General features: G+C 45.5%; 1 protein-coding gene across 1 annotated transcript; it reads left to right on the forward strand.

The window, feature by feature from the left end:
* Positions 1–3653: 3653 nt before the first annotated feature.
* On the forward strand, positions 3654–15445 carry LOC137591416 (fibronectin type III domain-containing protein 5-like). Its single transcript, XM_068309391.1, has 7 exons — positions 3654–4178; positions 9378–9493; positions 11761–11862; positions 12343–12445; positions 12562–12651; positions 12739–12902; positions 13971–15445. Exons 1-7 carry the CDS (start codon positions 4052–4054, stop codon positions 14010–14012), a joined length of 744 nt encoding a protein of 247 aa, XP_068165492.1. The 5' UTR covers positions 3654–4051; the 3' UTR covers positions 14013–15445.
* Positions 15446–15791: the final 346 nt, after the last annotated feature.

Below are 15791 nucleotides of genomic sequence, written 5' to 3' on the forward strand. Positions count from 1 at the left end.
TTTTCAGAGCGTCTGACTGACTTCATCTTATTAACGTCTCTGTTCTGTCGAAGCCCAAACCTCCACTCTTGATCTAAAAATCCTCTGCAGGACGCTTGAATCCGATATTCCTCTTGGCTGCGGCGCCATATGTGGAGCATCTCGTTCAGGCCATGCATGGCCGGACTTCATCATTAGCAACGAGTTCTAAAGATTCTAATTAGCCCCCACCCCGGAGGAAAGATCTAGAGCTTCTCGTGGCTGCGTTAATATGTGGAACGCCAGGAAGTGACTTCATTTAAAAGATTTTTAAAAAGTCAGGAAATGTGAGAGGAATGCGGAGTCGTCTCAGGACAGGATGAGAAGCATTTGTGATTCTGGACGTGTTTGTTGTTACGTGTTTCCATTTGAATCGTCTCTGAGGGTAACTGTAAGCGGGCGTGAAACACTCGGCAGCGATAAATTAAGAGAACCCTGCAGCTCGGTGCTTTTTTAACGAGGACATATTTTCATTAACGCGTTCTCTAAAACGCTTTTCTTTCAGAAGTTTGTTGAATGGTTTAATTGATTTTTTAGGAGCCTGATTAGTTTGACAGGTTAGGGGACCAACTTTACCTCAGACTATAATATTTATGCATTCGTGGTCCCCTGAGGTTGAGTCCTACCCACTGTCATGGCCTCAAAGGATGAATCCCTGACTTTTTAAAACATTCTATAAGGAAATCCTGGTTTCTGGAGGATGAATGTCACTGTTTGTCAGGGCGATGAAATGTTTGGTTTTCTAAATCAAATCTAGAGGCTCTAATTCCACTTCCTGTCAATGAGAGGAAGTGGATTGTTAGATGATTCAACTGGATTCATGTAAAATATAACCCTGAGATGAGTTATTAAAAAATAATTAAAAATAATAATTTTATTCTTATTTTAAAAAATAAGAATAATGGTACATATTTTTCAAATTAAATATTGATTTCCACTTCCTGCATGTGTAGATTTTTTAAATTTTAATTTCTTGGCATCCTGACTGAAGGGTCCTGTTTTACATCTTTAATAACTTTCCACAGAAACACGGGTAAATCCGCGCTTTGGCTTCGTTTCATCGGCCTCCCCTGGATGTGTTTTCTCTGCTGGGGGAGGACATGATCTAAAGTTGGTTGACTCATAATCATCACCGCCATGGGACAAATCGCGTCCGACGGGCGGCTGGCGTCCCCTGGTGGCAGGAGCCGGTACTGCACCCCATCGTCATGGGTTCCGCAGACGCAAACTTTAATCCATTCGCGCTGAATCTTTAACTCCAGGGCTTTTATTTTCCTGCCAGAGCCTCGAACAGCAGACAGACGTTATAATAGAGGAGAAAAAGAGAAAAAAGACAAGCGAGTGAATTGTGATGTGTGGAACCGGTTTCCTGTCCACAACAAATACTGTGGGTATTTACCGAGTTTGTTATTTAAGATCTTACCTTTTAATGATTTCCTGGTATAGATAGTAGATAGTACAGTAGATGCTAACGCGTTCTTTGTCTCCACTGATGGAAATTTTAATCACATTAAAGAGCAAGAACCCCCATCTCATATATATTCTATTATAATTCAATGCCTTCACATGAATTTGTACAGCAGAGACAAAAACCAACAATAATGCAACTTTGCTCACAAAATCTGAAGACATTTTAAGGGTGATTTCCGGATTTAATGGGTCATTCCAGATTAGAGGATATTTTACGTCCCACTCATCAGATTTTAAATATTCTACATACAAAATGCTAAAACATGCAGGTTTTGAGTTGATTCACTCGTCCTGAGAGTAAATCTAAAAAAATAAGACAAAAGAATGCTTGAAAATAGTTTTAAAAAAAACAAATTAGAACTACTGATCTGTAAAGCTGAGCTAATCGAGCCTTTGATAGTTTATTACCTATTATTGATGAATATGTAGCAGAAAATCAGAAAAGTGAAAGTTTATTTTCCATGAATTTGGATCCCTAAATGTCCTCAGATTCTGGGCCCACCCCAGCTGTTCTGCTCCCCATCCGGCTCCTCCTGGGGGGTCCCGGTCCCTCCCCAGACCAGATGGGATATCCACACCCTCCAGCAGTTTCTGGAACCTCCCCGGTCCGTTCTAACCGCCACAGGGAGGCCTGACGGGATGTCTGGGTAATGTTTTCCTGACAAAAGATGAAAAACACGAGTCAGTGTTCTCAGAAATAGCAGCTTATTAAAAATTAAAACATCTCCAGCTTCATAAAGTTTCATCACAACACGGGAACCTGGATCTCTTAAAGCTTGTAAGGACACGTGAGACCATTCTGAGCCTGAAAAGCAAAAGCAGCATTTATGATGTCATAAATGTCAAACCATGAGATGAAATATGGAGATAAAAATGGCTCAAATAAATCAGAGTATAAATAAAAGCCTTGAACCAAACATTAAGGATGTGAAAAATGACCACAGGGTTTAATGGAGGGCTTTTATTTCTTACATTTTGAAGCCGGTTCGCGTCTCAGAAGCGTTTCAGCAGATCAGCAGGCCTGACCTTTGACCTTTGGTTATAGTCGATTTTTATCAGCGAGGTCAAAACGTTTTGTAGATCCACCACGGCTGAATCGTCACGTTTTACAAGAAGCAACACGAGCAGAAAATAATCTGATCTCTTTTTTTGCTTTATAATGGAAATGTACAACTTCCTGTTCAAATGCGACTCCAGGGAACTATTTTACTCACTTTATCGCTGCTTTTTCTGCAATTCTAATTGAAGTTTTATGAGGCTTCCGATGACTCTACGATGATTTATAGTGAAGCTCTAGTGCGTCGAGGTTTTCATTCTATTTAATGTTCTAAATTTATCTTTGATGCCTTTTTATAATGTCTTGGATTTTTTTTTTCTTCATCTTCACAAGATATTTAAAAGTTATTATCTTTCATAGATTGGTTCAGGCTTTTGCCTCTGACTCAGTATTTAAATGCAAAGGACTTCCCATTGAAAGCATCTACTATTGATTTTTTTTTTTACACACGCAGCTTTATTGTTTCAGTTTAATTTGCTAATAGTTTAGTTTTCATTTGGAGAAAAAACCTAGTGCTGCCCTCATATGGCCAAAACAAGTTACTGCAGCTTAATTCACAATAACCTAATTCTAACGTTAAACTTTCGTTTTTCCATCTGTTCTATTGTTCTAAAACAAAAAAAAGCTAATTAGATTTATGGTCTGTTTTTCACTATAACGTCAACTTTATTGTGTTTTATGGAATTTGTACTTTAAATGATGTACTCTAGTTTGTAATCTGATTACCTAGGGTTCATTCATGGTAATGAAATGCGCGCCCACATCCTCCCCCCCTCCTTCCTCCGTGTAGTGACAGGATTCACACACACACAGAAGCATTCCGTGTGTGTGTGTGTGTGTGTGTGTGTGTGTGTGTGTGTGTGTGTGTGTGTGTGTGTGTGTGTGTGTGTGTGTGTGTGTGTGTGTGTGTGTGTGTGTGTGTGTGTGTGTGTGTGTGGCTGCTGGAGGAGAAGCTCTGCAGACATTTTTTTCTCTCTGCTCATCTGTGCTTCACCTAATCCGTCAGATTAAACGCGCGGACTACCTTTGGAGCGGGGGGGGTGGGGGTGATTTTTCTCCCCGCTGCGTCTCCAGGATGAATCCTCGTCGCTCCCCCGCGCTGGAATGACCCCCCAGCCGCGGTCTGCGGTGCCGAAACTCCGCGACCTTCCAAAAAGCGAACGCATGCGGCTCCATCTGGAAATTTGACGCAAAATCGAGCCCCCCCAGACGCAAACGGAGGAACTACCTGTTAGCGTCTCCGGGGCTGCTGGATTACCGGGGGGACCGGGGGGGACCGAGGCGCCTGTTTTCTCCTCCATTCATCGCGTCTGACACCGCAGCTGCGTAACTGCTGACCCACTTTGCGCAAGTTGGGAATAAAAAAGCGACGCAAGTGTGGAAACCGAGCTGGCTCCGGTTCCGGTTGGAGGTGAGGGCGGAGATGCCGTGGAGACCGTGGTGACCCGGTGGGGGGAACTTCACGCCAGACGCGGGAGAGTTGGGGGAGCGGGAGGAGGTTCGCCGATGAGCCGGAGGTGCGCGCCCCGCGGCGCGGGGACGCAGAAGGTGATGACCGCGTCTCTCCACCTGGACGTCGGGCTGCTGCTGCTGCTGCTGGCCTGCTGGCAAACCCCCGCGATGGTGGAAGCAAGTGGGTCTCTCTTAACTTACCCCCCCTCTCTCACATTTTTCTTTTATTAAGTCAAATTACAGTCCAGAAATAGTTTTCATCTTGTAGAATTGAACAGATGATGCTGTGGTTCATTGAAATTCAATAATCTGACAGTCATCTATAATCTTTGCTCTTATTGGTTCTTCTCCACAGAAAGAACAAATAACCTGATTTATGCTTCAGTCTTGCGCATCATTAGCAGATGTAAGCACAAAGCGGTGGGGGGAGAGGCGGGTGGTGCCGTGAAACATTCCTGTCGCGTTTATTCTTAATTTTAGAGTATCTAAGATCTTATTGAACCAAAAAAAAGTGTTGTTCTATTTCTCACTTTTCTCTTGATGCTCATCATGACAAAAAAATCTTTAAATATAGACCTCCTGGCGCGGGAAAATGATGGCAATCATGTTGTCAGTTGGGCAACAAGAAACAAGATGACGCTTGTTTTCCACGCTGGGCGCAAGCCTCTCATTATCCGCGGGTTTTCTCTCGTTTTGCGCTGATCGTGAACCCGCAGATGGAGGGTCCAGAAGTTCGTGAACGCAGCGCGGTGCGTTCAGGTGTCGCTTCACCTGAGCGGTTGTTGTGACAGGCTGTTGATTACAGCCTGTCGGTCTGCGGTTTGGTGGATTGGCTGAAACAGGAGGGTTCCTCCAAGGCGCACAGGCGGTGCGGGTATCGAACGCACCTCTGCCCCCCCCCACACTCACCCCCACCACCACCGTGGCGCAAACACTTCGTCCGTCCAGGATCTGATTAAAACGCGCCTCAGGTTTCCACGGGGGGTTCCATATAATGAAAAACAAAAGAGAACCCAACCCAAAGCTCAGTGTTTGTTACCCCCCCCCCCCGCAGCAGTAATTACATCTTGAACAAGTTGGAAACAACAGTTGTTGGGCTTTGCCTCACCAAGCAGAAGGTTTGTTCAACTTTTCCAGCTGATAAACTTTTAATTGGACAAGAGAAGGAGTTGGCCACACGTGGAAACCATGGTAACCATCTTAGGACGGGTTTACCTAAAGCCTCCCCCCTCTTGACCAGACTGATGTCCCCTCAGGACTGGGTTGTGCTTCTAAAGCCTTTTATTCCAGGATGATGAAGAGAAAAGAATGTAGTGGAACCCCCCCCCCAGGAATCAGGACCGTCTTTACGGATTCTCTTCATCCCCAGAGCTGATGGATCATTTGTCTCTTCCTGGTTTTTTTGTGGTTTTAAACCTCGTTCCGGTTCGGCCTCATTACCGCCGCGTCGCTGCTCCCAGCCTCACTTTGACGGAAGATGATTAAAATGTCGACTGACGCGTTCGAACCGTTCGAACCACGTGACCGTCAATGGGGAGGAGCGAAGACTGGGTTCACATGTCACCTCCATGGCTTCACGTTCATGCCGTTAGGAATAGATAAAATAACCACAAAAAGAGACAAGAAGGGGAAAAAAGAAACTAAAGTGTCAAAAATAGAAAAACACAAAGAGAATAAAGTCAACGAGCGATAAAAGGGTCACAAACAGATGGGAAAACGACACCGAGAGGGAAAAACACACACAAGAAACACCAAGAACAACAAAGCATCACAAAGGGATGAGGAATGACTGCAGACACACACTCACACACACACACACACACACACACACACACCAGTGTGTTTCTATTTCGGATCCATTTCTCTTCTCCCAGACGTCACCATCCATCCTCCGCTCTCCTGTGTCTCATTCAGGACACACGTGTTGTGTATCTGCGGCACACACACACACATGCACACACACACACATGCACACACACACTCCACACGGGCTGAAGCCATTACCCAGATTGGGTCGACCCCCTCCATCAGCACCGATACCGGGCCGTGATTTACAAGCAGCCAGTAAACAAGCAGCCAGTAAACAGCGGCTGTCACCAGGCTTTGTGCTGCAGGTGCAGCTGTAGATGCACAGGTTTAACCTTTGACCCTCATGCCTTTCAGAATAAAAGCTCACATCGTACCCAGCGTGTAAAAATATCTGCTGCAGCTGTTTGTTTTGATGCTTGAAATTAAGTCTGAGATCCACAGAAGCAGTGAAGTATTTTTTAAATAAACATATAGTACTAAAACTGTTATTTCATACAATTTTTGGACTTTTACTCCATTTTCACCAAATGTTGAATGAACGTATAACGTGAGCTTCCCATTGCATGAGAAAATAAAAAATTAAAATTAATTAGCATAATACTATATCATTCGTGATTATCTTATATTATGTACATAGTACATACAAAAAATGATTTAAAATCTAGGTGTACGTAGATAAAGACATCCACCAGCCCAGGTGTCTTACCTGGGCAGCATCAAAACTTCCACAAGGTGGCAGTAAAGAGTCGAACGTTTCAACAACTGAAACAATAAAAATAATATTAGGTAAAATTAATATGTATGATGAATGTACTTGTTACCGGTCTAAGACGTCAGTAAATACGCTGACAAATGCAAAGTGCCGTTTCTCCTCCTTGAATCGAGGCTGTACTGCCCCCACTGGCTTCAGGTGGAACTGCGCCACTTCTTTGTTTCTGGATGCTTTCGATCTTTTTTGTTTAATTTTATTTTACCATGAAGATTTTTAGTTAAAATAAAGAATGAGTCCATTTAAAACAGCTGTAGGTGTGCAGGCAGCACCCGGAACGCTGAAAACATTCAACACAAATAATTTAAAGCAAGCATGAAGGACAAGCAAGGACGTGTGTGTGTGTGTGTGTGTGTGTGTGTGTGTGTGCGCTCTAACATCCATGTGAACTGCTATATTTCATCATTCAATCAATACCCACAGTCCTCTCCTCCTTCTGCACCTTGTTCTCCCTCCCCCTCCATCCATCTCTGTGACCCCCCCTGCAACATTGATCTTTACTCCCCCCATCACACCACCCTCCTTCTGCCCCCCACCCAAAAAGATTTTTTAAAACATTGTAAAACCCACTCCTTATCTCTGGAGTTCAACCCGAGATCATTTCTCTTTCCTCCACTCGTCCTCCGTTCTGACAGCTTCCTGTCGTCCTCCTCACTCCATCCTCCTCTCCTCCTCTCCTCTCCTCCTCTCCTCTCCTCTCCTCCTCTCCTCTCCTCCTCTCCTTTCCTTCTCTCCTTCTCTCCTCCTTCCCTCTGTCTCCTCTTCTTGTGAGTTTAATGTAATTGTAGGAGTCTGTGACTCCATCACAGCACTGGAAGATGAAAGCAGTCGGATGTGAGGGGAGGAGAGAGAGAGAGTGTGTGTGTGTGTGTGTGTGTGTGTGTGTGTGTGTGTGTGTGTGTGTGTGTGCGCGTGTGCGCGTATCTAGAGAGTGTGTGTGGGTGGAGGTGCCATCGTTCTGCATGTCGTTATCATATTTACACACTCGGTCTTTCTTTCCTGCCTCGGCGGCGGCGTCACATGGAGATGCTGATAACTGGCGTCCAGATGGAACCCATTGCTCAGGAATCCTCCCAGTTTGATTCAGATCTGATCCTTCAGGGTTCAGAACAGACAACCTCCTGTTGCATGCTGGGATGTGTCCTGGAACATTCATGTTTAAAAAACGATCCTTTGTCTGCCTCCTGCTCCCAGATTCTCCCTCCCTCCCTCCCTCCCTCCCTCCCTCCCTCCCTCCGGTGTCTCCTCTCCATCTGATTTTTGCAGGATGAAGTCTTCATCGTCTTTCTCTCGTTCTCCTCTGCCTCGTTGTCTCTGTCCCTTTGTCTTTTTCTCAAGAGTTCATCTGTTTCTTTCTCTTCTTTTTTCATGATATTTACCGATCGCCCATCTGTCGGCTTCTCAGGAACACCCCCCCCCCCTTTCTAATTCTTTGTCAATCTGATTCTACCTCTGAAATCTGTTCATCATTTAAAACACCTGAAGATGAAACGATCCCAGAATGCTTTGCAGCCACAGATGCTCAAACTCCCACCTTCTCGCTCCTGCCGTGCCTTCATTCGTCCCGCCCACACATGCAGGGAGCTACAGGTGGAAAAACAGGGGATTATGGGAGATGTTCCCTCTCACCCGTTAGCCTCAGGTCCAGCCTGGCGTCGGCCGTCACGCTTCACCGAGGCTGGAGGCTGCAGCCAAATGGACGTCGGAGCCGAAGCCTCTGGGAGAAATCAAGAAATCTGATTAACAGATGAAAGATTTAGTTCAAAGTACAGAAATAAAATCTCATGATCGGAATTATTATCATGATTGAGACGCGGAAAAAGAATGAACTGCTCAGCATTTTATTATCCTGTTCTCTAGCCGTACACACACACACACACACACACACACACACACACACACACACACACACACACACACCCAGTATTAATTCTCTGCTGCTGCCAGAAAGTTGACTGATAAACGAGGATGATTATTGGTCCCATTAGATGTGACATCATCCACCATGATGCCCACTCATCTTTCTTTTTTTCCACCCCGCCCGCCCCCCCAGCAGCATCACTTTATCTTTAGTTTCACGTCTCTGATCCTCCTCTCCAGCAGAGGTCACTGCTGTGACCTGAAGGAAGTCATCCTCTCTTCCTGACCCCTTTCAGACCCTCCATTAATGTTACCCCCCCCCCCCGAGACCCTTTAATGGGAACCTTCCATTGTGTCGGTCGCCCATCACATCTTAGCCAATTAGCTCAGGTTCATCCTCACCCGTGTTGAGTTCAAGGACTCTCAGCCTGATGGGAAAAATCACCTCTGCAGCTCCTCAAAGATATTTCCTTTTTAAATTTTGCACATTTCAGATCCTTTAGTTGAATAAATGCAACAATAACAATGAAGAGGCAGATTAACTTATTAAAGCTGTCTTTAGGAGTAGCCGGGGGGCCGATGCATCATTCATGTTCTGGTGGTTTCCTCAGGACGGATCGCTTTAAAAACTTTCCTCTGTTTTGCCTTCAGGGTTTTTTTTTTTTTCTCTGCTTGCAGTTTGAAGTGTTTTTAAATCATTTTAATGTTCAGATCAGAGTCAGATTGATTTGATTCAACCGTTCCAGGCTGTATTTTTCATTCTCATTGTTATTCCTGCTGACATTTAGGTTCTGACCTTTTCCTGCTCCGTCCTCAGAACGGAAAAACAAGAGGTGGAGATTATTCAGCATCACGTCGGCCGATCGTGTGATTGTGTGGCGTTTTAAAGTGTGTGTGTGTGTGTGTGTGTGTGTGTGTGTGTGTGCGTGCATGTTTTCCCAGCTGTGCCAGCCCCCCCGGTGAACATATCGGTGACCCAGCTGAGGGCCCACTCCGCCATGGTGACCTGGAACGTCCCCCAGGGCGACACCGTCATCGGATACGCCATCTCCCAACAGGTAGGGTGTGTGTGTGTGTGTGTGTGTGTGTGTGTGTGTGTGTGTGTGTGTGTGTGTGTGTGTGTGTGTGTGTGTGTGTGTGTGTGTGTGTGTGTGTGTGTGTGAGATCATTTAAACTAAGCTTAAAAATTGATTTCTCTCCACTGGTTTAATTTTCCAAAAGCTTGTCAGACTCCTCATTAAAGTCAATCTGTCTGATGTCAAATCTACCCCCTTCTCACTCCTCCAGCCCCCTCCCCCCTCCCTCGGTGCCCTCATTTGGTTGAAAGGCAATTAATTTAGCGGGGCTACAAATTGAAAGGATATAAATTATGAATCGAACCCCCACAAAGGGCCAGAAAACTGCTTTTCCAAAACATGAATAATGAATTTCTGTGACGCTCTTTATCTTATTGATGAGTGATTCTTTGTGTCCGCAGAGGTTTGGGAAATGCTGACTCATTTATTTTAGCCATTTCGCCTGAGTCATGACTGGCGTGGCTTCATAAGTGCAAGAATTCGCTTATAAAGCGAATCTGAAGACAATAAAAAAAATCAAATCTACTGACGACACAGGAGTCCAGCCGAAAACAAGGAGCCTCAAAGACTGTCGAGTCAGCAAAAAAAAAAAAGATTAAAAATGTTAGAATTAAAATTTCATGCAAATAGAGAAATTTCAATAATTTATTTGTGATATTTTCATCTAAATTAATTTTCAAAATTTAATTTAATTTAAATTAGATTAAATTAAATTTTAACAACCAATCTCACACACACACACATGGATAACCCGTCAACCACATAGCAACCACATAGCAACCAGTCCTCCGTGAGCCTCAAAGCCCACCTGGTCGGGAGTAACAAGCCGCGTTCCATTCCACCCGCACCCCCCCAGCCTGCTAACTCAGCTAGGATCCGTCTAATGGGGTTCCACCGCCCACCGTTTGGCACCAGAAGAACCCCACATTAGTGGGAGTCGTCTCCATTAGTGGGAATGATTTTGGCTGGAGACTCATCTTACAGGAGGATCGTCCACAAGGAGCCAAACAACCCGTTTTTAATATTCCCCTCACGTCTTTCCCAGAATCCATCAGCACCGTGCGTTTTCAGGAAACAGAATCCTGTGGATGTAAAACACCTCCTGCCAGAACCTCACAAACACTTATGCAAAATCAACCTTGTTGAAATATTAATGAGGGGGGGGGGCAGCGAATAGCCTGATGAGGTTTAATCTACCTGCTGTTATGGAGGAAGCGTGCAAGAAAAAAATAACCCTGTTGGTTTTTGGAGATTATTTCCCGTGCATCCTCCAGAAAGCAGCTTCTAGACTCCCAGAGCTCAGAGGAAGTAACCCAATTAGAGACGGACAATCTGAGCCCCCAATAATCCTTTGTTTGATTCCGAACCGCGAGTCACAAACACTGTGGTTAATGATGATTGTGCATCCGAGGCCCGGACCGGAGTAATCCATGCTCACTCCCCCCCCCCACCTCGGTGTCTGCTGTAAACCACAGGCGTGCTGTGAGGTGCTCCAGAAAACATTTTTAAAAAAGCAGACAAGAGGTTTGTTTACCTGCTGATGGTCCTAAAAATACCCCCCCACCCAGATCTCACAGTTCACATCCACACTCAGACGCGTTTCCAGAGGTCGTCGACCTTTTGTGACACATCAGCTCACCTCATTTTTACAGAAAAGACACCAAATGTACCTAAAAGGGGTTTTTTTGCCCCGAGTTTTGCTTTTCAGGAAATACTGACCCTCATAAGTCTTCAGAAGCTTCTGGTTTCTGCAGAGAAGAAGCACAAACTGGATTAAACCAGAACAAAAATGACATCATTGCACTTTTAGTACACACAATTTCATAAATTACAAACACAAGGAAATTTAAATAATGCACGCTTTATTTTTTTTTGCTTGAGCGAGCCGTTTTTTTGCCGCCTGCTGCTTCATCAGCATGACTTCATTTTGGGGTGGATTTTGGAAGTCGGCGCCTCAAAAAAAAAATCCGGAGACTCATGCAAAAAAAACCCATCACAGCCAAGTATTGATTTGAAAGCCTTTTAACCCCGGAGGAGACGTTGTATATTATGGTCTTAGCGCAATAAAACCTTCCTGGCTAAGTCGGTGCATCGCGGCTGCTAGGCAACAGGATGGAGGACTTTGAGTCTCCGGTGATTCAGACATCTGGAGCAGCTTCCATGTCCCACCATCCTCCTCTTTATCCACACCCCCCCCCCCGTTCCTTACCTAACAACCACATTCTGAACGATGGACTCTGTGTCTCCAGAGGCAGGACGGCCTGATGCAGCGCTCCATCCGGGAGGTGAACACGTCCAGCCGCTGGTGTGTGCTGTGGGACCTGGACGAGGACACACACTACAGCGTCCAGGTGGGACGCCACGCCGGTGACCCCGCCCTCATCATCACCTGTCATGGGTTCAGAGGCAGATTGTCCTTCAGTAGGAGGATTTTAAATGTGCTTGTCAGCGAGAAAACGTCTTCTGGGGGGGTTATGGAGGGGGGGGGGGTGATGTGTCCACTTTCCACCGCTGACCTTCCTGCAGAGGTGAGGAAGATGAAAAAGGACGATTCCCTTTGGAGTCGGAGGAGATGGGGGGGCGGGGTGGGGGTGGGGGGTCAGGCTTTGAGTCAAAGACATTTAGCCTCAAACTCTTCTTAAAGATAAACCTTACATTTAACTCAGCCTCATTTTTCCCACTACATCGACTAACTTTCATTTCTTTCTAGCGAGATCATTTTTTTAGCAATGTTCTCGCTGGAACCGTCCCAAACGAGTCTTCATCCCACCCCCACCACCTCCGTTACCCTCCTCCTTCATACTCTCTGTATTTCTGAACGCCTGCTTTAGGTGCAGTCCGTCGGGCCGAACGGGGACAGCCAACCCAGCCGAGCTGTCCACTTCAGGACCCTGGAGAGGACCGACCATTACCCAGCGGGGGTCCTGGACCACCGTCAGTAAACACGCCTTCACTGTGTCCCACAAATAATGAATGTTTCGCCCAATCACGAGCCATCATCTGTGCAGACAGGAAGTAGATCTGTCTCATGAATGTCCGTCTTCCTGCAGACGAGCCGGCGATGGAGGGTCTGGGCATGACGCCTCACCTGCAGACGGGGGAGCTGCTCATCATCACCACCGTGTTGCTGCTGTGGGCCGGTCAGTCCTGATCAGGGGTTTTTTTGAGGGGGGGTTACTCATCCTGCATGTGACTGAAGCTGTCTTTTCTTCCCCCTCCTCTCCAAGCCGTCATCGCCCTCTTCTGCCGACAGTACGACATCATCAAGGACAACGACTCCAACAACACCAAGGAGAAGGCCAAGCGGCCGCTGGCGCGAGCCCCCTCCTACTACAACGCCTCCGCCGGCAGCTCCCCCGTCTACCACAACGGAGCCATACGCAGCGGCAGGGTGAAAACTTTCTCCCTCCACACTTTCCAACTCTCTCTTTCATTCCGCCGTGCTGCTCGCGTGGTGTGCGCCATCATTTTGGGGCCGACAGGGGTGTTTTTATTTCCTCTGAAGAGCCTTTGTGGCTGTTCCAGTGATCTCCTGGCAACCGGAGTCTGCTTCCGTCACGGCTAAATATAAAACCGACAGGATGGAAGAAGCTGCAGAAGCTCAATGCTGCTGCTGCACGTATGTCTGAGCAGCAACAGTTTGAAACCGTTAACCGAGACGCACGTAAAGAATCTCCTGCAGCAAACACAAAGCGATCCGATCCGAGTTTAGACTCACAGAACGTCAGGCCGGAGTTCTGCTGGTTTAAAGCTGGAATCGGTTCTTAGCTGGTGATGAGGTGATTTCTGTTTACAGATGAGACGTCTATCTTCCCTTTGCATTCATTTAGCATGTTTTGCATGTCTAAATAATCTTTTAAAACATCTTTTAAAATCAAAAAGACCAAAAAAAGATGCAGAAAGCCAAGATTTGATTCTAGACTATTTGTGATTTTGTAGTTTTATTTCTTTGAACAGTTTGGTGATAAACTAAAGGCGTCAGATTTTAAACAATCAAACACTGATGTTAATTAAAACATTTCTGGCATCACCAACTTCTCGTTTTCCGACCCGTGGGACGCCAACCATGATTAACTTTGTCTGGTCGCCTCAGCAACAACAAGTGCCTCATTATCCTCCCTGCAGGAAGGATGGTTTCAAACATCTGCCTTTATATTTAGGAGCCAAAACAAAACAAAAAAAGGAATAAATCCAATTAAGTGGTAAGTTCTCCCGAGCCTGAGCGGGGGTGCATTAGATGTGTGCGCTAAATGTCAAGCAATCACACACATGCACGGATCATTGATTAGTTCATAAATCTCTCATACATCACATGACGGCCGTAAATCCGTGTGGAGTGGATGTGGAAACGATCCGCCCACGTCCTGAAGATGAGTCACAGTTCTATATGTTACCCTCTCAGTTAATGACTCATGGTTAGGAGTGCAGGTCTCTGACTCCCTCCCTGTCCCTCTCTTAGCTCCACAGAGCCTCTTCCTCCATCAGCATCATCAGAGTCTGAGTCTGGAAGTCGGCTTTGGAAACTGGAGACAGGCGGTCGGGATGATGCGCAAACAGAGGCGACGTTTGCCTGAGGAAGTTCAGCAGGATTGTCACAACAAGAGGAGAATTTATAGACCCGACTGATTGTCTAATATATGGTAAAATATGGGAGAGTGAGATGTCAATGAAATACCGATGAAGCCAGAGGAAACAGATGACTGCTGCCCTCTGGTGGCTCAGCTGCAGCATTAAAACGCACTGACTGATCTGAACAGGAAGTTCAACACAAACTGTTTCCTGCTGTACAAAGATGTTTCACCTCGGGTCGTCTTCTCCTCTCAAACGTCAGAAATTAATTGTGTATTTTCCGGCATGCAAAGTTTTTTTAGCCTCAAATGTATCGTTTCCAAAAGGCTGAGATTTGTTGGCGAATCCCGATGATCTTTAATGTTGTGAATGCGAGAATGTGTCGCGTCATCCGTGCATCAACATCTACCAGATGTGAGATTTATGCAGACGATGTCGCCTCATCTGTATTTTTAGTCTCATTCTCAGTCACTAGATGTGGAGAACTAACAGCAAAACATGATGTGGTGTGTGTGTGTGTGTGTGTGTGTAGACCGGAGATGCTCACGAGTCATTTTAGTCCAAGTCTAGTAGAAGTTGTTAGTGTTTCAGTCTGAGTCAGATCCCAAGTCTTTGGAAGACAAGTCCAAGTCAAGTCTCAAGACTTTACAGGACAAGTTCAAGTCAGGTCTCAAGTTTCTAGAGACGTTCAGGTCAAGAGTCAAGCCTTTGGAGGACGAGTCCAGGTCAAGTCTCTATGCTCGAGTCCTAGTCACAAGTCTATGCGGTATTGTCTTCTCTCTTTCTAACAATAGATAGCTAATGCTAAGCTATACATACTTGCTAACCATCGATAGCACCAGTGCTAACACTTCCTCTTGACTTGCCTGGCTGGTTTGTTTGATAAAGTTGTGATCGATGATGCATCCTTAATGGAGATATTGCTGATGTTAGCATTTAGCCGTAGCTTTGTTTCGGGCTGGAGTGATGATGACGGTGATGATGCTGCAGCCTCATCTCTCCCAGCGGATGCCAAACGTGTAACGATGATGACACTCGCCTCATTATCTAAACAGCTTTCGGCTCAACTTAACGCTCTTCGGCCGTCTGAGTTCACTTTCTGGGCTGACTCTGCTGACATGAATGAATTGAATGAATGTCATTAATTTGGAATGTAACTACCTACATTTACTGAAGTAATATACTTCAAAAAATCATTACAATACATTAGTTAGCGTCTGGTTCTCAGAGTAAACCTTACGTGGACTCTTCCTGTCCACGAAAACCATATTTTCTTTGAATGTGTTGATCTGAAATGTTTGTGATAAACTTCTTTCTTTGTGTCTTGATGAAACTTTACTATAAGGTGAATAAAACCATCTTGGATTGGCTGGAAATATTCACAAAGCTGAAAGCAGGATTGTCTGATTTCAACAGATGTGTGACTGATGAGACATGGAGGAATTACAGCTATTGGCCAGAGGGGGGCGCAGTCTTCACGTTCACTGTACATCGTACAGGATTAAACAGCACTGTGTTTCAATTAAACTACACAAGAATGGAGGCAAAGACAAAGAATAAGATTCCAGGTTGAAGCTGACGTCACAGTTTGGCCACCAGGTGGCGTCATAACCATCAGCTGCAGGCGCGTGTGTTAAATCACAATTCATATGAGCATTTAGGAAAGTTGCGTTCCTCTAAACTGGTCTTCTGCGCCGGACGTGACGTCGTC

Source organism: Antennarius striatus, chromosome 24 (assembly GCF_040054535.1).
Source record: "Antennarius striatus isolate MH-2024 chromosome 24, ASM4005453v1, whole genome shotgun sequence".
Taxonomy (NCBI): Eukaryota; Metazoa; Chordata; class Actinopteri; order Lophiiformes; family Antennariidae; genus Antennarius; species Antennarius striatus.